Source organism: Anopheles maculipalpis, chromosome 2RL (assembly GCF_943734695.1).
Source record: "Anopheles maculipalpis chromosome 2RL, idAnoMacuDA_375_x, whole genome shotgun sequence".
Taxonomy (NCBI): Eukaryota; Metazoa; Arthropoda; class Insecta; order Diptera; family Culicidae; genus Anopheles; species Anopheles maculipalpis.
In genome coordinates this window covers 25,546,025-25,565,396 of record NC_064871.1, presented here as the reverse complement: position 1 = coordinate 25,565,396, position 19,372 = coordinate 25,546,025, and the positions used below count along the sequence as shown (strand labels likewise).

Genomic DNA, 19,372 nt, shown 5'->3' with positions numbered 1-19,372 from the left:
TGTAGTATGTGAGCTGTTTGGCAAAAGCCATCCCTTCGCAAAGGTTACGATTCGATATAAACTCGGGTCTGGTGTGTGCACACATCTGGATTACAGCTGAATTGCATCTGACGCATCGCATCCGCATGCCGTTAGATCGTTAGAAACTATCGTGTGTGGCTGGTTAGTCTCGAGGCTAGCCATTGATGCCGCTGCGATGATACGGGGGTGATTGTCAGTGGTTAAGCTGGAGCAACGGGAACCGAGCAGAAGCTACACTGAAGCAACTCGCCGTGCGGAAGGATGCAACTGTCCATGCTCAGCTGTAGCCCTTGAAACTGCGCGGGTCAGCAGGGAGTTGACCTCAAACTAATAGCGTGGAGTGAAGCGGTAGTCGCGATGGATTATGTTGAAAGCATTAATTTATTATCACCACCATTCGCACGATGCTTCAAACCAGGCTCAGGCAATGGATAATTGGTCGCCGGGTGCTCCATAAGCCCGTGGAACCGTTCCGGGCGGGTAAATCGTTTTACTCAACAGCGCACTGAAAGTGGTTCGTTCGAACGCTGTGCGTAATGGAACACACTCGTGATCACACACAAACAAAAACAATCTTCAGCGAGTTTTCTAGCGCCAGCTAAACCCTGAATATCGGTTAGCTGAATATCGCTGGAACTCACCCAGCGAATCAACTCCGATAGGTTGCTGCTACCAAGGCGTACCAAGGCAGAGGCAGTTGGTTTGCGTCGAAAGTTCGCATGCTCTCGCCATATCCTTTCGCTGGTATACTCGCTGGCCTATATGTGAGTGTGTGTGTGTGTGTGTGTGTGTGTGTGTGTGTGTGTGTGTGTGTGTGTGTGTGTGTGTGTGTGTGTGTGTGTGAGTGTGTTTTTGTGCAACCGTTTAGCCTACAGATCGACTAGCTTGAAACTGGGGGTTAAAAACGTGATATTGAAATAAAAACACACACACAAAAAAAGATATAACCACTTTCCATCATAACTTTATCGTGGTGAAAGTTTATCAAGCGGCTGCACTTGCAAGGAATGTTTGAAATAAACCATTGCTGTTGATTCTAGTGTTTTTTTTTGTTTGTTTCCATCATCTTTTTTCAGCCCTGCCGTGTGTGAGCAAAAGTATCAGTGTTAGTGCCCGTTAGTAGTGTTCGGTGAGCGATGAGAGATGAAATACAAGAAAAAAATGGTGCAAAAATGCTACACATCTAGTCGAAAGGATCAAAGCGATGGAAAGTGTTTTTCCAAGTGTGAAAGGGTAAATTTTGCAATAGAAACGAAATTAAATTGAGTGTGTTGTACAGTGGAGTGTCGGTGTGGAATGAAGATGGTGGTGTAATGGGAAAGCGATTAAGCAACGTAAAGAACCCACCATAAAAAAGGTAAAAAAGCTTATCGGCTTGAAAATCATTCATATTTTTTGGTTTTAATTTTTTTAACGTATTTATTTTTAACTCATTATTTCGACTCGGTTTTCAAATAATTAAAGAGCCTGATCTTAGCAATGGTTTAAGATAGTGATGCTTCAAATCATTCCCCTGTCTCTGTGCTGTGTAACCTTTTTTCTTATGTTCCTGGCTCGAAGGGGAGAAAACCCCGAACTATTTAACGGAGGCTTAAAACAAACCAAACAAAAAAATAACGCAATCAAGAAAGAAAGGCACAAAATGAACTATCGTCCAAATTAAAGTCATCCATACCCCTGTGCGTGTTTGGTGGTTTGGAAAGCTTTCGGCTGGGTGCTTGGTGCCCAAACACGTGGTGCTGATGAAAAATGTTGCAACGGTGATGACAGTGTTTAATTAATTTTTAATGGTACGTCGGTGTGGTATCGCCCGTGCGCAAGCTGCACGGGGTGGTCGATCTGCGTTTGATGATGCATTGCATACGGTACCAGTAAGTTTTCCCCGGTTGGGCCACCCGGAAAGTGCTAGTGAAGCAATTTTTTTCGAAGCCACATTGCACCGCGCACAGTGATGGTAAAAATTCTCGGAAATGAAAATCGATAAAAAAAATGTAGCCACACAAAACTAATCACACACTCAGGACAGGAGAAAATCACATTCCTGCGCCTGTGTAAGCACACCCTCCCGGCCTTAAAGTGTCATCGTGCGGGTGTAAAGCAACGCAGCAGACGTGATAAAAACTTTGTCTCCGCCAAATAATGTTCACCTGCTGGCTGGCCAAATTTGTTGAGGGTTGGGTCGTCGATTGCAGAGAGAGAGAGAGAGAGAGAGAGAGAGAGAGAGTAATGTTGCTATCCGGTACGAAAGCATCGTAAAGATGAAGCGAGAAAAACCACCTCAAAATACAAACGCCTCGCAGTGATGGACGCAACGTGCGTTGCTTTTTTCGACGCCGTTGTCTTCGTCGCCTTCCATCGCAAGCGCAAAAGGAAATGGTGGTAAGAAAATGATGCTTTTAAAATTTACCGCCATCATTACTTTCGGGGGTGCACTTTTTTCTTCCCTTCCTTAAACTGCCCTCCGACCGTTCCCTCTTTGAGCTCTATGGTTTCCGCCAAAGCTACTTCGGGGATGAGCCGGTTTTGTTGCGTGTTTGTACGAGATTGTTTCTGTTTAGCACCAGTATGGCCACCATCATCAGCGCGATTCGTCCTTGAGGGCTTAAACACCGTACAACCTGTGTCCTATGCGTGTGCATGATAACGGTGTGTGTGTGTGCGTTGATTTTTTGTTTGGTTTTGTTATTAGTGAGGAATTTCGTTAAGGAAAAGCATCATCAAAAGCGTTTCCATTTTCACTGGGCTGGCTCAAAGAAAGCAAACCAGGTTGGGGTGTGCTGTGAAGGGGAATGTTTTGGAGAGAGAGAGGATTGGCACCGAATGAGGTGTACCGTGTACCTACTGGGAGTATGGGGGTGGGGACAAAACTTTTGCTGGTTGTCTTTCAAAAAGCGTACAAAACGTCTGTTCGCGAAACAGCCACGCTTTAGATGGGACATTTAATTTCCTTCTTCCGAAAAAAAGAACTGGCCAAACTTGATTCCGTTGTGCCGCTATGCTATGTTGTGGGCCGGTAAGGAGAAAGGAAAGGCTGGTGAAAGTCGTATACTGCTGATCTGCTGTGCTGCTGCCGCTTTCTCTCGTGGCTGAGGCAGAGTATGCCTTGTGCTGTGGGATGATGTTTTCCCATTTGATTGGCACAATTTTTTGTGTGTTTTATTGTAAAAAGGAATAAAGAAGAAAAAGATACAACATGTGCCGCGAGTGTGGGTAGCAGAAGACATTTGCCTCACCCTCGGTGGTAGTTTAACGCGGCGATCGCATGCCCAAACCTAGCGCACCCGATCCGGTGTTCTACGGAACGGTATGATACTTTGATTAAATCGAGCTTTCATTCGACGAGAAATGTACGTTCCACGAGAAGAGAAAAACAGAGAAGAGAAAGTTGAAACAAGTAGCCTTGAGCCTTGTTGGCATAAAGTTTTTTTTGAGCTGCTTCATGTCTTTGTTTTTTAAATATTGTGTTTTCTCTTCTGATGTGCTTTAAAAGCCTTGCATAGCTCTGGGTGTTACTTTGGGCTTAGCCAGCACATCATTTTCGTAGAAATCGTTATCTCCGTTAGATGGCAAAGGCTTCTTTTCCATCTTCCACTAGCGTCCTTTAAAACCTTCGCAATAATCACGCTGTTTTATTCCCGCCTTTGACGGGAAGCATAATCCAGCACTTCCGTTAATCATCTCACGTTGGCAGCTCGGCAACGGAGCCGAAGTTCTTCTGCTGTGTAATGTCAGTGTCATAAACGACACGTAGCGGTGTTGTCCTTGCTAATAAGAAACCACACACACTCGCTCCCATGCCCATGCACACTGGCAAGGGCTGAAACTGTTTATCTTTGCGAGAGTTTGCGTTCCGATTGTATGCGGTGGGTTGTCGCAAAACGTGGCAAAGCCCTTCAAATTAAGCGGACCGTCTTCCGTTAAGACGACTTTGTTACAATTCCCACACCCACACTGGGACAGTCTGACTGGAAAGCTGAGCGCGTCGCCATTTTGGCATATTTTCTAATTATGTTCTCCCACTGGGGATAGCTGTACCCTAGATCGCCGAGCGGAGGCAGAACGCGCGCGGTCGAGTTTTTAGCATATCAACATCAAAACAGATTAAATGTAATGTTTGCATGAAAGTGACTCCAGCTCGTTGGCGTTGGAAGTTGGAAGGAAAAGCGATCAAATTCGTTTGGATAATGAATATGTTTCGTGAGGATGGTGGGTTTTGGCTGAGATAGAATGGACTGCTTCATAGCAAGAAAGGCTGAAGATAATGATGATGACGAAAACGATGTATTCTGCGTTGGTCGATGGTATTTGAATGTGTAGTTGTATTTAAATGTCGTTATTGAAATGATCAACAGAATTGTTAGCATCATTTTACATTTGTTGTAGATTATGAACAAAACATGTACAAATGTTTGCTGTTTTTGAATTTTTCACTCTTAAAGATGACTGAATTTTAAATAATAATGTACCTCATACGCGCTGTAACTTGTTAAACGATTTATGTCAGACACTGTGGTTTTGTACAGCAAAGAGTAAATAACACAACTTCCTTAGTGTCAGTGATGCTCTCGCATAATGTGATTGCTAGACGTTGAGTTGTAATGAGACACTATGAACAATAGCTTATTGTTGGTGACAGCACACCACACTATATCTGCAGAAGGAGGCAAAATAAAAGGAAAGTCAAGAAATGTCATCATAGGATTAGATAGCTCGCAGCTCGCAGCGAGAAATATAAAACCCTGTCTTATGTCACACTCTGTCGGTCCTAATGTCTTCAAGGGAGGACCACAGAAAATAGTCGACATCATGGAATGCCGCACTCTTTCGATACAGTCAGATTGACACGCTATAGATGTGCATTCAGTGCATAATGTTGTGCTAAAATTCTACACATCTTTTCTAGACGCTTAGAAGATATTGTTGAAATGGAAAGACATGGTTCGTTCGAATTCATTGGTTTCTCAATTTCTTTGTCACGGAAGTTTGATGACTCGCAGATAAAATGAGTGACATCTTTATATTTATGTAAGATGAAGAATTCGTGCATAAACGAAGTACGGTATTTGGCTGTTAAATATTCTTGAAAAATTCATTTAAGAAATCCATGAGTCATAGGAGAATTGAGAGATTATGTATGTCTGGGAATTTTTACAAATGTGGTGGAAAGCTTCAGAGATCATGCTATACTTTAAAACGTTGAAGGTTCAACCCAGTGTTTTCGTTTGAAGATCATTCATAAGTGCAATTCTTGAAGAATTACATGAATTCTTTCAGAATTGCTCATGAAAATATATAAAAATCCTCTTGATTGATCGGTTTTCGTCAAAGCTGACGGCTTTGACGAAATATGGCAGGCTGAGACCTTCCTAAGCTGTAAAGCAAAAATAGAAGAAAATTTGAAAATGTGCCATATTACACACATACACCTTAGTTACACATGAGCAAAAAATCATGTGTTGTTCCTCAAGTCACACCATTTCGCCCAGAAAAAAATTGCAAAATTATAATGAGGACCTAAGCTAAATGCGTTAAGGTGAAATGTCATTTCACTTGTGCATCTTTCTTTGTTTCCTAAAAGTCATCCATCTACCAGGCGTACAACACCTGCGAAAATTAGTAATTCAATTGAAAAACTCAAGTTTTGTGCCGGTCCTCATGGCCCTACGTGCTCTCGTCAACTCGGTCTGCCTTCGGCCGACAACAATGACGCCTTGAGTGGTTAACATTCATTTGATTTGATTTTCTACACTCATTTGCACCCCTCCAGTGTTCCATTTTCATAACCAGTGGCACTACCAGCGCTCGACCACCGGAACGGAAAACCTCCTTTTTGGACTGCGCGTAATTAGTTCATTTCAATTTAGCCCTTTTTCCCCCACCGTACTCGCCATAAGTCTGCAACACCCACCGCTGGTTGCTTCCAATCCATCGCCAAGTGTGTGTGGTGCTGGCATGTACCGGAACACCGGGGAAAGAAAAATTCATCCTTCGGGTGAAACCCATCAGTCGGTGGCACGAATTTCCGTAGTAACCTGCGCCAGAGTAACTTGCTTTGTGTGTGTGTGTATGGGCGGAGTGTGCCACGTGTATTTGGCAATTTTCTCACGTTTCACAGCCACTCGACACCGACGGGGGCACACTGAGCCGCTACCGCTTAACACCAGCGATGGACTCGGTTGTAACTCGCTCCAAAGGATCCTTAGAATAAATGTCCCCGCCCTACAAAGCACACCGCGCAGACTAACCTCGTGTCGACCCGGTGTTTGTGTAATGGCCTAAAGTTTCTTAGCATCGTCACCTTCCACCTTTTTGCCGGGTGTTGCCGCCCCGGCGCTTGCTGCTTGATGGTGAGAATCTATTTTTCCTACGAAAGTGTGGCACAAATAGGGTGCTGAAATGGTTACGGTTTTGCGTTTGCTCCTGGAATAGCGAACCCGTTTTCGGCAGAAAGCGGACATGGAGGGCAGAAAATTAACGAAAACCAACACGGCGACACATTCAAGTAATATTCAAATAAATTCCTAATTAAAGCAAAACGCGTTCCGGGTTCGGACAACCGTGTCGCATGAAGCGTAGTAGTAGAACTAAGCGACTACGTTACAGCCAGAGGGAAACAGTAGGGCAAAAGTGTCTGAGCTGTTGTTGTACACCAGTTGTGGCTTGGAAATGGAGCAGGAGTTAAGCTACATCCGCTTCCGACGCTACCAGCAACACACCGACACCGACGGATCTAATTGTGCTGAGTGGTATTCGGTAATGTTTTGCCGCAGAGTGCCATTTTTATTTCAATCAAGCCATTTCCCGGGCGCTGGCGTTCGGCAGCACACTGGGTGGGGTTTACTTTCGGCGGTGCCGCTGTGCCTTAACCATTCCGGGCGAAGATGATTCTTTGCAGAGCAGCAGAGTCGCTGTGACGAAGTGGTTTGTTGAGTTCTTGTTTTGTGTTTTTCGTTCGCTTGCCGTACGATAGCACGTAATGGAGAAACCGTGCACAATGGACGCACCAAGGCGAGATAGTGTGACGTCTCGTATCTGGATTAAAAGGGTGCACAATACCGTGGGAAAAAATGGAACGCCCTTCGTGTCCTCCCAGCTCTCTAAACATGGTGTTTTTTTTTGTTTTTTTTTGTATCGGACAATATTCGGATGGTGCCGGAACGCCCGTTCTCCGTCTGTGGAATAGAACGAATTGGAATGGAAATGCTTTCCAGCGTTTCGTGTGCTTGCTTCCTGTCTGTCTACGGGTCCGTGAGAAAGAAGTGTGTCCGTCGTGCCGTAAAGATTTTGAATGTCCGTACGGCCACCAAATAGGAATCGATGCAAAACGATAGCATCCCGATCGGTAGTGTCTCATGGTAGAACATCATCAGCCGGTCAGTTGTACTCTGACTCGAACGAATCTGTCGATTGGATGATCCATTCGATTCAATATGTAGCAGTACTCTGGTCCTAGCCACAATGTACGAGCATTCGGTTGACACGATAAATCGAATTAATCGCTGCTGCTGAAGCTGATTCCTCAGCCATTCTGCCCGTCGCTTGATACGTTGACATTTTCTTTCAGCCTTACTCGGTTCTGCTAAACCAGTGCCAGCATGGTCTCTTGATGGAATTACTAATTCGTATTCTACTTTCATTCTTTCGGTTCGCGCTTCGTCTATTACGATGATGGAGGGAGCTAGAGCTTTAGTCTGTAGCGGTAGGAAAAAGCACTCGGTGGCTGTAATTTTTCCCAAAATCAATCAATATTCAGCGTCATGCCTTCGTAATCCGGTGTAATTTTGTGTTTGTGAGCAGTTTTTGGACAATGCTGTTGTTTGGAGCAGTAAAGTGGCTGCTCAGCATTTTAGATTTAGCTCACTTTACGGTCGTTGAGCGAAGAAAGAAAAATCATCCAATAACAAATATTGACATCAAGTAATTGGTAAAGCTTGGCAAAATTGAAGCTTTTTGGAGCAAAAACACATGTAGTACATGGTTTTCTTTTGGTGTCTTACGAGTTTTTTGTGTTTAACACCTTTAATGTGAGTTCTTGCATTGAACAGATTAGCTTTAATCGTAGAGAAAAGTAACATACGTTTGGACAATCCATGATTGAATTGCCTGACTAAAGCGTGAAATTTGCAAGAATTTTCTCCTGGGAATTAGACAATCGGATCCTCTCCAGTGGAGCTTAATGATACGAGGAAAAAAAAGACAAAATAAGCGAAGTGCCTAATTAGCCTAGCATAATTGATCGGTCCGGTCGGTAAGTTGTGTGCTCCATCAAAATCGCTGTGTATAATTTCTCGAGTGGACTCACGTGCGTTAAACTTCAGCCCTGCTGGTGCTTATGAAATTCGAGAAAGTAACATCTCTCAAGTACAATCGTATGTGTGCCATTTCTGGGAAATTCATCCATGCAGAAAGAAGTAAGATGTTGCGAACCGTGGGTCATAATACCTGCAGCACTGCAAAGTGGCGCTCGCAAACAACATAACAGTTTTGCCATTTTCTACATCACCATCCCCCTTGTACCGCTGGCAGTTCCGGGTACCATCCCCAATTTTGCATGCATTGGGCGGGAAGGGACATGAATTATTTACGCTTAAAATTTCGACAAACAACAGTTGTTGTTTTCTAATGACAGTACATGCCGTTTAATTCCAGTCAATTGGTTTTCATTTAATTAGTGCTCCCGTCCCCTTAGCAGAATGGAACCAGTTTCTGCCAAAGCAACTCGAGATCGGCCGTGTTCTTGTGAATACTGTGCTGTGAGTGAGTCGATGTTTTGCCAGAGTTTTGCAGCAAGGAAGTAGCGTCGTCTTGAGAAAATTTCGATGCTGAATGTGTGCGGCGGCAAAAACACACAAGCGAACTCGATGGATGTGGTACTCTAGTCGCACGTAATGGCGCCCTACCATTACGAGGTGAAAGTTCCGTTTGACTTTAGGAGGAAGGCCCAGAAGGAAATGTCGGCAACAATGTTGAACTGATGAAAAGTGGGAAACCTTTATATCACCGCACGGCATCAAAAATTAATGTCGCGTCTCGGTACGTATTGAGTACGTGGCGTTTGGCGTGGGTTCCGGTTTTAGCTATTAGCGCTTCAATCGTGTGCTAAGCTTCAATGAGGTGTGAAGCTGAGCGTGTTTAATCTTACACTTCAATGTAAATGTCCCACGCCCGGTGGCATATCGAGTGTAGCGAGCAGCAAAAGTCACTTGGAAGCACCTTAATTATGTAAAATACTACTTTAAGCGCCAGCACAAAGGACACTGCAAAGAAACCTTACAATTACGCCGCCCTGTTCGCCAAGGCAAACTGATTGGAAAAGTTTCCTGTGTGGTTATGGGTATGGGAGAATGTGTATGAGGGTTTTTTTTTTTGATGTGTTTATTTTCCCGTGTGGCGCTTGTCAATCGTATGCTAGCCAGTTTTGTGCCGGTCACATTCCATACTCCCTAAACGATACACATCTGCTCATATTCCCAAAGCCGGATGGGTATATGCTGAGCTCAAATGCGATTATAGAAATATAAAGCAGCACCATTGAGCCTCGTTACCTCGGAGGCATCGCTGTCGAAATGGATTCAGAGGCAGACCCCAAACCGTCCGCCCCAAAAAGCCCCCGGAACGAGCCGTGACTTTCTTCGGCACGCGTAAGCACTGCACGCATCGGTTCCGGCACCGCTTAAGAAAACATCGGGCAAGGAAAAGGAAAATGCCATAACTGGTCTTCATCGGGACCGATACATACGTACGCACATTTATGTGAGTGTGTGTATATGCCGCACCACCCAAAGGTCTTGTGGTTCCCGGTTTTTGAAGATCCGCAGAAAAAGCGTCGCAATACGAAAGGGAATCCATTTTCCAATTTTCTCGAGGCTTATGCGCCGCTGTCCCTGGGCAAACAAACATACAAAGTTATAATTTATATTTATCCGGCCGCTGTGCCGCTCATTCTGCTGCTACTGCTGCTCGAATGCGTACACACGTAGACGGGACACATGCCTTCGGTCCGGGACCGTTACTCCCAGTGGAGATTGGAGGAGCGAGCAGCAACGGTGAGAACCGAGACTGTTGACACAACCCAGTCAAATGGAGGAATGTGGGCTCCGTTCCATTTGCCTACACGCGCCTGGCAAATTGTAACCGTTACAGCTTCCGATTGCCTCAGGTCGGTTTGAACTCATTAAAAGAACGACACTGTTTTTGAAATTTTACACCCCGCACCAGCATCATCGGTTCGGTTCGGGCTGGCGGGCCAGCGATTGTATGGGCTGCTGTTCTTCCCACCGTTTGCCGACAGCTACCACAAACTGTTGATCAAGATAAATATTTGTGGTGAAATTTCGGTCCACCGAAAAACTATCGCTACGTAGAGGGCAAATGGTGCCCTCGGAACCTTTGCGGTGTCAAATTGATTTATACCGAACTGGGACCACGGCCGCTGTAGGTTGACTGGCTGGCTGAGATGGCTGTGTTCCGAGCGTGGTGTTCTTGGGAGAAAGTTGTTTAATGATGCTGGCGTCGGTGCTGAATTAAGAAAGTCAACGGAAACGGTGGTGAGCAGGGCATGGCAAACGGTAAGCTTACTACGGCAAATTAACGCTTTTCCGACCCGGATCAAAGTACGAAGCACACGGTTGCGTTTGGGTGGAAAAGCGTAATGCTTCCGATTGCTATCGACGATATGCCTTAGGAATGTGAGTACAGTTTTTTTTTTGGGTTGGTGTTGAACGATGCTCAGAGTTATTTGTGTAGATAATATCGAAATTGTTTGGTGAACGTTTCAGCAAGTCAATATTTTTCCTCCGTTACATTGGCAATGAAAAATATTCATTATTGATTCAGCTTCTGCGTACGAGTGCTTTAGAGATAAAGGTAGGTTTTCCGAAGCTTTACCTCTCTAATGCCAGATTAGACGTATTCTTCTCTTATTTGGTTTATCAGCCAAAAAAGAGTCAGTAACGTTCACCAACAACATAGTTTTAATTATAAATGTAAAGCTCTTTATTAAAAAATTGATCCAGATGGGTGTACTATTTCAAAGAAAAAAATCCCTCTGGAATGGTTTTATAATGCAAGGATGCTGGAATAAATTCTAATCCTTTTACGACTTTGAAGAAGGAAAACTAAAATCAGCCAACAAAGCTTTTCAAATCGATACCATTACATGTTACATTGACACAGAGTACAATTATTGTGAGAGCAAAAATGTCTATTCCAATGTTCAAATACAATGCGGGATAGCCAGATGTAAAGCCTTTAAAGTGTAAAATGTAAAAAAATGAAAGCATTTCCGTTGTGTAATGAAATCATGTTCCACTCACGGTGAACCTATTTTCTGGTGGTATAAGTTTTTTCCTTGCCTCACCACAACCGACCACCAATAGAACAATAGAGCCACGCCAAGGAGTATTTTAATGGATCGGAATAAAGACACAAAACAAAAAAATCGCTGCTAGTAGAAATTGTAGCTCTGATGTAACGCACAGCACTAATGGTAGATCCTTTTTTAATTAATTAAGATTAAGAGCATTGTTTCTCTGTTGTCTGAAATATACTTTCGTCATCACGCCCGTAGGCAGAAGCATCTTTTTGTAAGTCAGCTTTGGTACGTTAGGAGTTTTTGTTGTGCGTTGCTCTCGTTCTGCAATGTTTGGTTAGCTTTCAGCTTGTTTCAGAGTTGAAATAAAACAACCATAAGCAAAACATTACCTAACACGTTTGTGCTGAGTGCCAAACGACAGTCAATACTGCGGCACTGAGCACACTAGCGAGAAGAAAAAAAAAGGGCGATGACAGAAGCAAACTGTAAAATGGATTACAAACAATCGAATTCGCCAGCAATGGTGTCACCCGGGCCGGGTTGTTGGTGTTTCCGGGAGCAGTTTTTCCTGCTCGGCACCATCTCAACCTGACAAAAACCGAACGCCACAACAACCGTCGCTGCTTCTAATCACACGCTGCTGCTTCACGATGCGCACAAAAGGAATCGCCGGGGCCTATATTTGCAAACCCACAGAAAGATGGATGGTTTTATGGTAAATTGTGGGAGAGGGCCAAGAAAGGAAGAGGCAGAAAAAAGGGCGAGAAATGAAAACAGGTTAAGAAAAACCAAAGCAAAAAAAAAAAAAAAAACACAGGACAAAATGAGAGTAACCACCACTGTTTCAAGTCGGGCCACCCTGTCACCGCTGTCGGCAGTCAAAACAGGCAGATGACATGCAGATGCCCTGTCGGTGGGCGTTTCCTGTCGCCAAAGGCGAGGATTGAGTGAGTCAACATATTTCTTTCAGTATTCAGGTTGCTTTTTTGTTTTGCTTAGTGGCGTTGTGTAATGTTTTCATTTTTTCCCACCGCGTAGCCCGTTTCAATGCATCCATTAGTGGCGAGTTTCCCGGGGTGGGATGCTGAGCGTTGAGGTGATTTTGAAGCCGACCTTCGTTTTCCGGCAGTCGGTCATTGGCATGTTGGCCTTCGTCAAATTTCTACCACTATCGTGCCACCGGGACACGCACCAGTGTGACGAAGAGTAAGAAATGAAATGAAAGAACTGGGATTCAAATTTAAGCCTAGCTGGGAAAATGGAATCGCAAATCCTTTGCGATGAAATTGACAGCCCAAATTTTGCACTATATTTGGCCGTTACTTCGCTGCTTGGTCGGTCGTTCACGAGATGATTCGACTAGTGATGTCAACACGACAGCGACGCTGTTCGGTAACGTAACGCCTTCCGTCGCCACCCCTCTTCAATGCCGCGCATCACAGGCGATCCTATTTCGTATGAATAATCCTCTTCGACCGAATTTGGATGGTTCTTTTTCGGGATGGCTTTAGAAGTAGCTTCGAGTGGGTCGAAAATGGGTCAAACTACTCAAAATCCTAGCCAGAAAGGACACCGACTGTAAGTAAACAAATGGACAAAAAGGAGGGTATAACGAGAAGAAAAAATGCGACAAACTAAACAAACATTTTAAGGACAGAAAAAGCCAATCCGATTTCCAGTCGAAGGTTTTGTTGTTTGGCGGTGGCAGCAAAACGCGACTTGGTGGTGAGGGCACGAGGTCCATCAATCATCGTGAAAATAAAATTGTCACTCGTCCTTCGGCCGTTTGTAGAATGTCTAAGGGTTTAGTGGTTTCAGGATGGCTTTAAACGGTAAAAAACTGTTTTGTACAAAGTAGAAGGACATGTTTTGAAGATATAATGTTAGCCATAGAGTTGGTGGACATTGGAAAATGTTATAATTATGGCTGTATTGGCCTTAATAATTGTGGCTGTATATTTGTATAAGGCTGATGAGTCAGTCATAGACATTTACTGCTTTTGCTATACAAAGCGCGTTTAATATAAAAAAATCTCATTAGTCTGCATGGTTGTTTACAGTTGAAAACACTCGATGGTTTCATTGGCTTGCTACAGGATAGCGTACAAGATTTAAAATATGGCCCCCGGTGAGATAACCAACGCCATAAACAGCTTATGTATCTCACTACCTTTCGTTTATCGAACATTTATTTAACTTCCTTGTCTGATCGTTACTTTTATACGGAGTTTGATTTGAAAACTGTTTAAGGCTTCTTAACTACAAGTATGTTGAAAATGATTTCATTTTTGTAATGTTTAGGGATAGCAAAAAATTCTTTCAAAACCATTCAGTATTCATGGGATGGAAATATTGAATATTTCCACATAAGTTTAAAAATAATTTTTCTAACCCTAAAGCAGCTTAATAGTTAAAACACAAGGTTTTCTGATGTAACTTTTTACTAAAACTCATTCCTATACAAGTAACCTTGTAGTAAATGTACATTTTCTTCAATACAACCCCAGTCCAAGGGTCGTGTTTTTTCCCTCTACATTGACAGAGTTGTTTCACTTAGAATTTTTTCCCTCGTTTGTCGAATCCAGTGCTGTACGATAGGTCGTCGTTCGTCTGCACGAGCTGCACATAGGTTGGTACGAAAATGAAAAGAAATAATATCCAGAAGCTCTATTGAAGCGCCATATGCATCCCAACTCAAACACACATACACACATTCTCGTTCCCCCTCGCCCGCAAGCTTTGTGATACAAAGGTAGGTTGCAAGTGTAGCAAATCTCGGAAAAGCTCTTCTTCTCCTTGATCAACCCTCTTGTGGTTGCACAGTCACAGCAAGACTGGGCCGGTACAATGCGATCCTCGCTGAATAGAAGCACGAATTCTGACATAAATCTTTGGCGTATCCGTCCGCTGTGGCACTTAGGGCGCTTGTGTGTATGAGTTTTTTTTGTTGCTGTTGTTGCTTCAGCTTGCTTCTTTTCTTCTTTCATTGCGTTCGTACCCACTCTCGTCATCGTCTATAGACGTGTTGCAGTTGGTGGTCACTGGTTAGCGTGGTTGGTGAGGACGTGGTGCAGCCTTTTGCCAACCACAGAAACCCGAATCCCGTCCCTGGGTGGCCCTGGGTCCACCCGGGCAACGATTTGCGCTGCATGTTCTCTTCTATTTGTTTTTATTTTGATCGCACACTGTTGGCGGCAGTGGCATCGGTAGCGCTGTGCCATTGTGCTCATTTTTGTACAGTTTTTCGTCCGTCGCTGGCGTCGAGTGGCCGCAGGGCGAAACCGCGGAATTCTGTCCCTGGTAGCCATGCAGTGGATCGGTACCGTGCACTTTCAATAGGATGGGATGTTTCATTAAACCTCGGGTTTTCTGCAATCGGTGCACCGGTGGTAGGGGTGTCTTGTTATCACGTTAAGCCTTTCATATGGTTGATGGCAGAGACAAGTAAACGAGGAAACACCTGCGTCATCATCATCGTCATCATCGTTGAGGGCGGACCCGGGCCTGTAGCGTACAGAAAGTATGCAACGACCGTGTGAGCCTCGCCTTTTATTCGACATCGACGATGACAAAACGATGCTTCGAGGAACTTTCCGGGGGGATGAAACACACGCACACGTGCACAGTCGCAAACCGAGGCATCTCATTGCATCAAAATCTGCTACATTCATCCATCGTGTATTTGGTCCTTTTTTTCTGCAATTTTAGTCATGCTTCACACAGAAGAAGCAATTCTTCGACACCAATGTGCAGCTGCGTAGTTGCTAGAATTCGACCTGCTCGTTATAGATAGATGGTTGGTTGGTTGGTTGGTTGGCTAGCAGGTTGCCTCAGCCAGTTCGGTTGGCCGTGGTCGAATCTGCTAGCTTTCTTGCAGCACCCGTCACTCGTTAAGAATGGTTGTAGGCAACCAATATTTCCCAGCCTAGCTCCAGGCAAACGCAACCATCAAACTTTGATGGCTTGCAATGAAACGCCAACCACCACAGTTGAGTTGCGTTTTAATCAACGATTTGCTTCAAAAAGCGTTCACAGTTGTTTGAAACGACATTTTGGATGGGCATGCGGCGGGTATCGAATTGGACGCGAACATTTTGGAGTTTTCGGTCTTACGACCAACGCCAAGACCACGTTGGGATCCCACCGTAGAAGCTAAAAACTCGTTTTTCCGATCGTACATTTAGATGTTGGCATACGAATATATGCGCAGGACATTCACGATTCCCACCAGGGACATGCTTTGGTGATTTCGATATCGATGCTTGCCGTGTTTTTCGGTCAGCATGCTTTCAAACCGGAATTGGACCGCACGCTTTGTGGCTCAAAAACGGTCCCGCGGGCAAAAATTTGTTTGATTGAAATCCAAGGCTTGGAATCGCAAACCACAAATCCTTCATCGCTGTGCATGCAGTAGGAGTGGTGTAGGAGTGGGGTTCAGAGTTTTTTTTCTTTGTTGCTGCTTCTCCGTTGCAATAACCATTAACAGTTGGTGATTGTGGTTGAGTCGTAATTGAATCTAATCATTTATGACAGTTTTGCGGTACTTTGAGCGATGGAGGCGAGTGTAGAGATATTGGTACCGTTTTCGTTTAGACCACAAAGACTCAATGCTATCCTTATTCGATAGTTGATCTTTTCGTTTGTTAACGTCCTGCTGAAGGAAACATTCTTTTGAGATAAATTAAATAGAATTTCATTGTGCAGTTTAAGTTCAACTATGTTCGAATATATTCTATGAAGTTACATTCCTAAACATTTTGAAGGAATGAACCCTCTGACCATTCTTCCATTTCCATTATGTTTCAAATACGAAAAATATGGAAAACTATGGATTATGGAAATAATCTCGCTTCACGCACAATCTCCTACACTCATCACGTAATCTCGCTACGAGCAGAATTATCAATAAGTTTCTTTTAACACTTTGAAATAAATAGAAATTCTTCTTGGCTTAACAACGTTTTTTTATTTATTTTCAGAAAATCAGAAAAATTTTTACGACAAAAACTTTCGTGGGAAAAATTTATTGTTAGCGTTCTCTAGTTAAAAATCTTTTTAATTCATATGTTTTAGAGCTAAAAATTATCAAAACCGTTAATACAGAATTACACAACTTTCAAACGAGGCTCTGTAGTTTAGCAAGAAACAAAGAAATATGTAATAAACCCTAAAAAGAAAACAAACGACGATGGATGAACGCAAATATCTTTCCAAGTGGGGTTGGTCGAGATTCGGGAGCACGGCAAACAAAACGCACCAAAGCGCGCGTTCCGTTGGTCCAGTACGTGAGAACCATTGTAAGCTGGCTGGCGCGCTACTGTTTGCCGATGTGCTTCGCCGAACAATAGCAAATGGTGGCAAATGAGGGCAACTGTGGAAAACGAGACTAGCAGAAAAAATAAAGAGGAAACAAATAACAAATTTCCACTCTAGCGCTGCTTACTAATCGCATGCTGCCGGGAGCAAAATGCTGGTCTCAACGCTTAGGATGGTATTTCGTTTGTGATTGAGTTGGTGTTTATTGTTATTCACCCTCCAAGTACCGCAACCTCCACGTAGGAGGCAACCGCGGTAAAATAAGAAGAATCAACCGTCCTGTGAGTGGGTGTGGACGAGTGAACTGTAATTTTTGCACCGTTTTGAACATTACCTCAAAAGCGCGGGGGACGCGGACTCTCGCGTTCACACGCGCCTGACTGGGGCGGTACATTTTTTACACGTCAAACACCGGCCGAAGCTAGTGCCGGTGTTGTGTGCAACCTCGATTGTACCTTTTGTGACGCTTAACGCGATAGTTATTTATCCGCTGAAGCATGGTTTACTTAATCGTGGAAATGGTGGTCCTTTTTTGTCTGTATGTGCAGGACATGTTCGGTATTTGCCTAAAACAAGGTCAAACATGCAGGGAGCGCGGTGAGAGTTAGGTGTTTTATTTGTAAAACTGTACGCCAGTGGCGTGTTTTGCGTGTAGCAGGAAATGATGTTTTCGATTGTTGGAACGATTCAGACATGGGCAAAGTTCAAATGAAGCAGAAGAAGTAAAGTTTACTATGTTACAGGTTTAAAGTGGTGGCTGTAATTTAAAATTTGGAACAAGTATCGCTGTGAATAAGCTCATTTTTGTTTGTCAAGTTGGATATGTAGTTAAAAATTTCATTTTGGACAGTTTCATTTCAAACGTTTGCATTTTGTACGTACAATATTTTACGGTTTTACAATATATACGGTGCGAATCTTCTGTAAAAGCTGATAATTCATTGGCAAATCTGTAGGATTACAAAGGTTTGAGTAACTGAAGATGTATTCTTGAAAGTGAGCTTAGAAACTGAAACACAGTGGCTCCGGCTGCACACGGACCGAGTTTCAAATCCCATCTTTAACATTTCACCATAGTGTGGAATTTAATATAAAATAAACCAAAAGATGATCGGTATGACCTAGTAAATCGTTAAGGCTAGAAAATGAAGAAGAAATTGGGCAATTACTCATGTAGATTTTGTACAAATATTGTATTTGCAGTGACTTTTTGTTCTTATGTTATTTATCTTTTTCACTTTTGTTTAATCTTAAATGTTCATTCCCTTCCTCTTACAACTTAAAAAAATTATTCGCTTTTTGGATGTAGTTTAAAAATATTTCAATCATCATTCTGAAACAATATTTTTGTTCTCTTCAATTTCAGATTACGGCGTATTGTCATAAAACTCATTTCAAATTTCAAGCTATACACGAAGCGTACAAATCATGCATAGCAGCACAATGCGAGTACCTCGTTGCTAATATTCACAAAAAACTGCAGCAAAGTGAAGTTATAAAATCATTAACAACCGTAACAAATGACCTATCGTTGAAAGAGTAAAATTAAAGAGTAAAAATTTATTTATTACAATTATAAATATTGAACCCCAGAAGCAAGGTTAGTGTTACCCTTTGTCACACGATCGATAACGTCGAATCAAACAGGACAAATAGGCTTTAAAAAGCTCTTATGACCAGGCACAGCACTAAAATGGTGCATTATAAACGAGGTAGGTCACTCTCGAGCTACGGGCGCGTCCACGGAAGATGGCTGGATTTGATTTGAAAATCGTGTGAATATCGACCGGGAAGTTTGGCAGCAGACGTGGCGGAGGTTTGGTACCGATTCGGTGAGTTTGGTAAAGTTTCAGTGCAGTGCATCGGCGTGAAGGATGGAAGAGAAAGTTATGTTTTCAATGAAAACTTTCGCTACGGAAAAAAGGCTCTTGCAGTATGGTGCTGCTTCCGGGTAGCTCACTCGTCGCTGTGCTAGTGTATTGAAGTGTGTCGGTCCTGTTTTTATGCTCGCATATTTAGGTTCCTTTTTTGTGTGTTTGCTTTTGCTTTGAAGTGTGTATTTGTGTCTGTTGGTGAGCGAATGTTTGTGTGTGTGTGTGTGCACACGGTAGAGTGTCGAATAGAGTGGCAAGCTCAAAAAGAAAAAGGAAAAGATGAGCTAGTGCTGCCGCTCGGGTTCAAAGTTATAAATTAGCTTCCATCGAGCGAAGTTGATCGATGAATTTGTGGCATACTGGCACTCTTGTTTGGTGGAATGAAAGCGTTCGTTACAACAGCTGGAGTATCGAAATTACGTTACATGTGTGCGTTGGTGTGTGAGTGTAAGAGAGCGAGCCTTTGTTAGTGGATCGAGAGGAGATAACATTTCCTAAAAGCATTTTAAGGTACAACTTTTGCGCGTCAGGTATCGAGTGCTCAAGTGCTAGCAGATGTGACGGCACCATCTGCTTTAGATAAGGTATAAAAAAAAGTATTCCCCTAAACACGCTAGGCATGGTAGCTATTTGCTTTGAGTTTTGTGAGAGACACAGTTGAGGCATAGGAAATACGAGAAAGCAAAAAAAAAAACTTATTCGCCAGTCACTATGGAGTCTTCAATACTGCTACAGCTTGGCGGACTTTTGCTGTTGTTCATAATTCAGTACACTGGAAGTGTTAAAGATGGTGAGTATCGACAACTTTACATTATAAAATAAGTAATTGTATGAAGGTTTTATTTCA

At 43.3% G+C, this 19,372-nt stretch overlaps 3 protein-coding genes across 3 annotated transcripts in view; 2 read left to right on the top strand and 1 right to left on the bottom strand.

Moving 5' to 3' along the window:
• LOC126565732 (uncharacterized) overlaps positions 1-19,372 on the bottom strand; it is a 578,093-nt gene that overhangs the window by 210,524 nt on the left and 348,197 nt on the right. The window lies entirely within an intron of this gene.
• Positions 1-19,372, top strand: part of LOC126557323 (transcription factor IIIB 90 kDa subunit) — a 525,788-nt gene that overhangs the window by 206,235 nt on the left and 300,181 nt on the right. The window lies entirely within an intron of this gene.
• The window catches only part of LOC126556998 (neural cell adhesion molecule 1), a 90,910-nt gene continuing 90,744 nt past the window's right edge, over positions 19,207-19,372 (top strand). Inside the window, exon 1 of the mRNA XM_050212614.1 lies at positions 19,207-19,315. Coding sequence (XP_050068571.1) covers positions 19,237-19,315 — 79 coding nt within the window. The 5' untranslated portion in view covers positions 19,207-19,236. The remainder of the gene's footprint in view (positions 19,316-19,372) is intronic.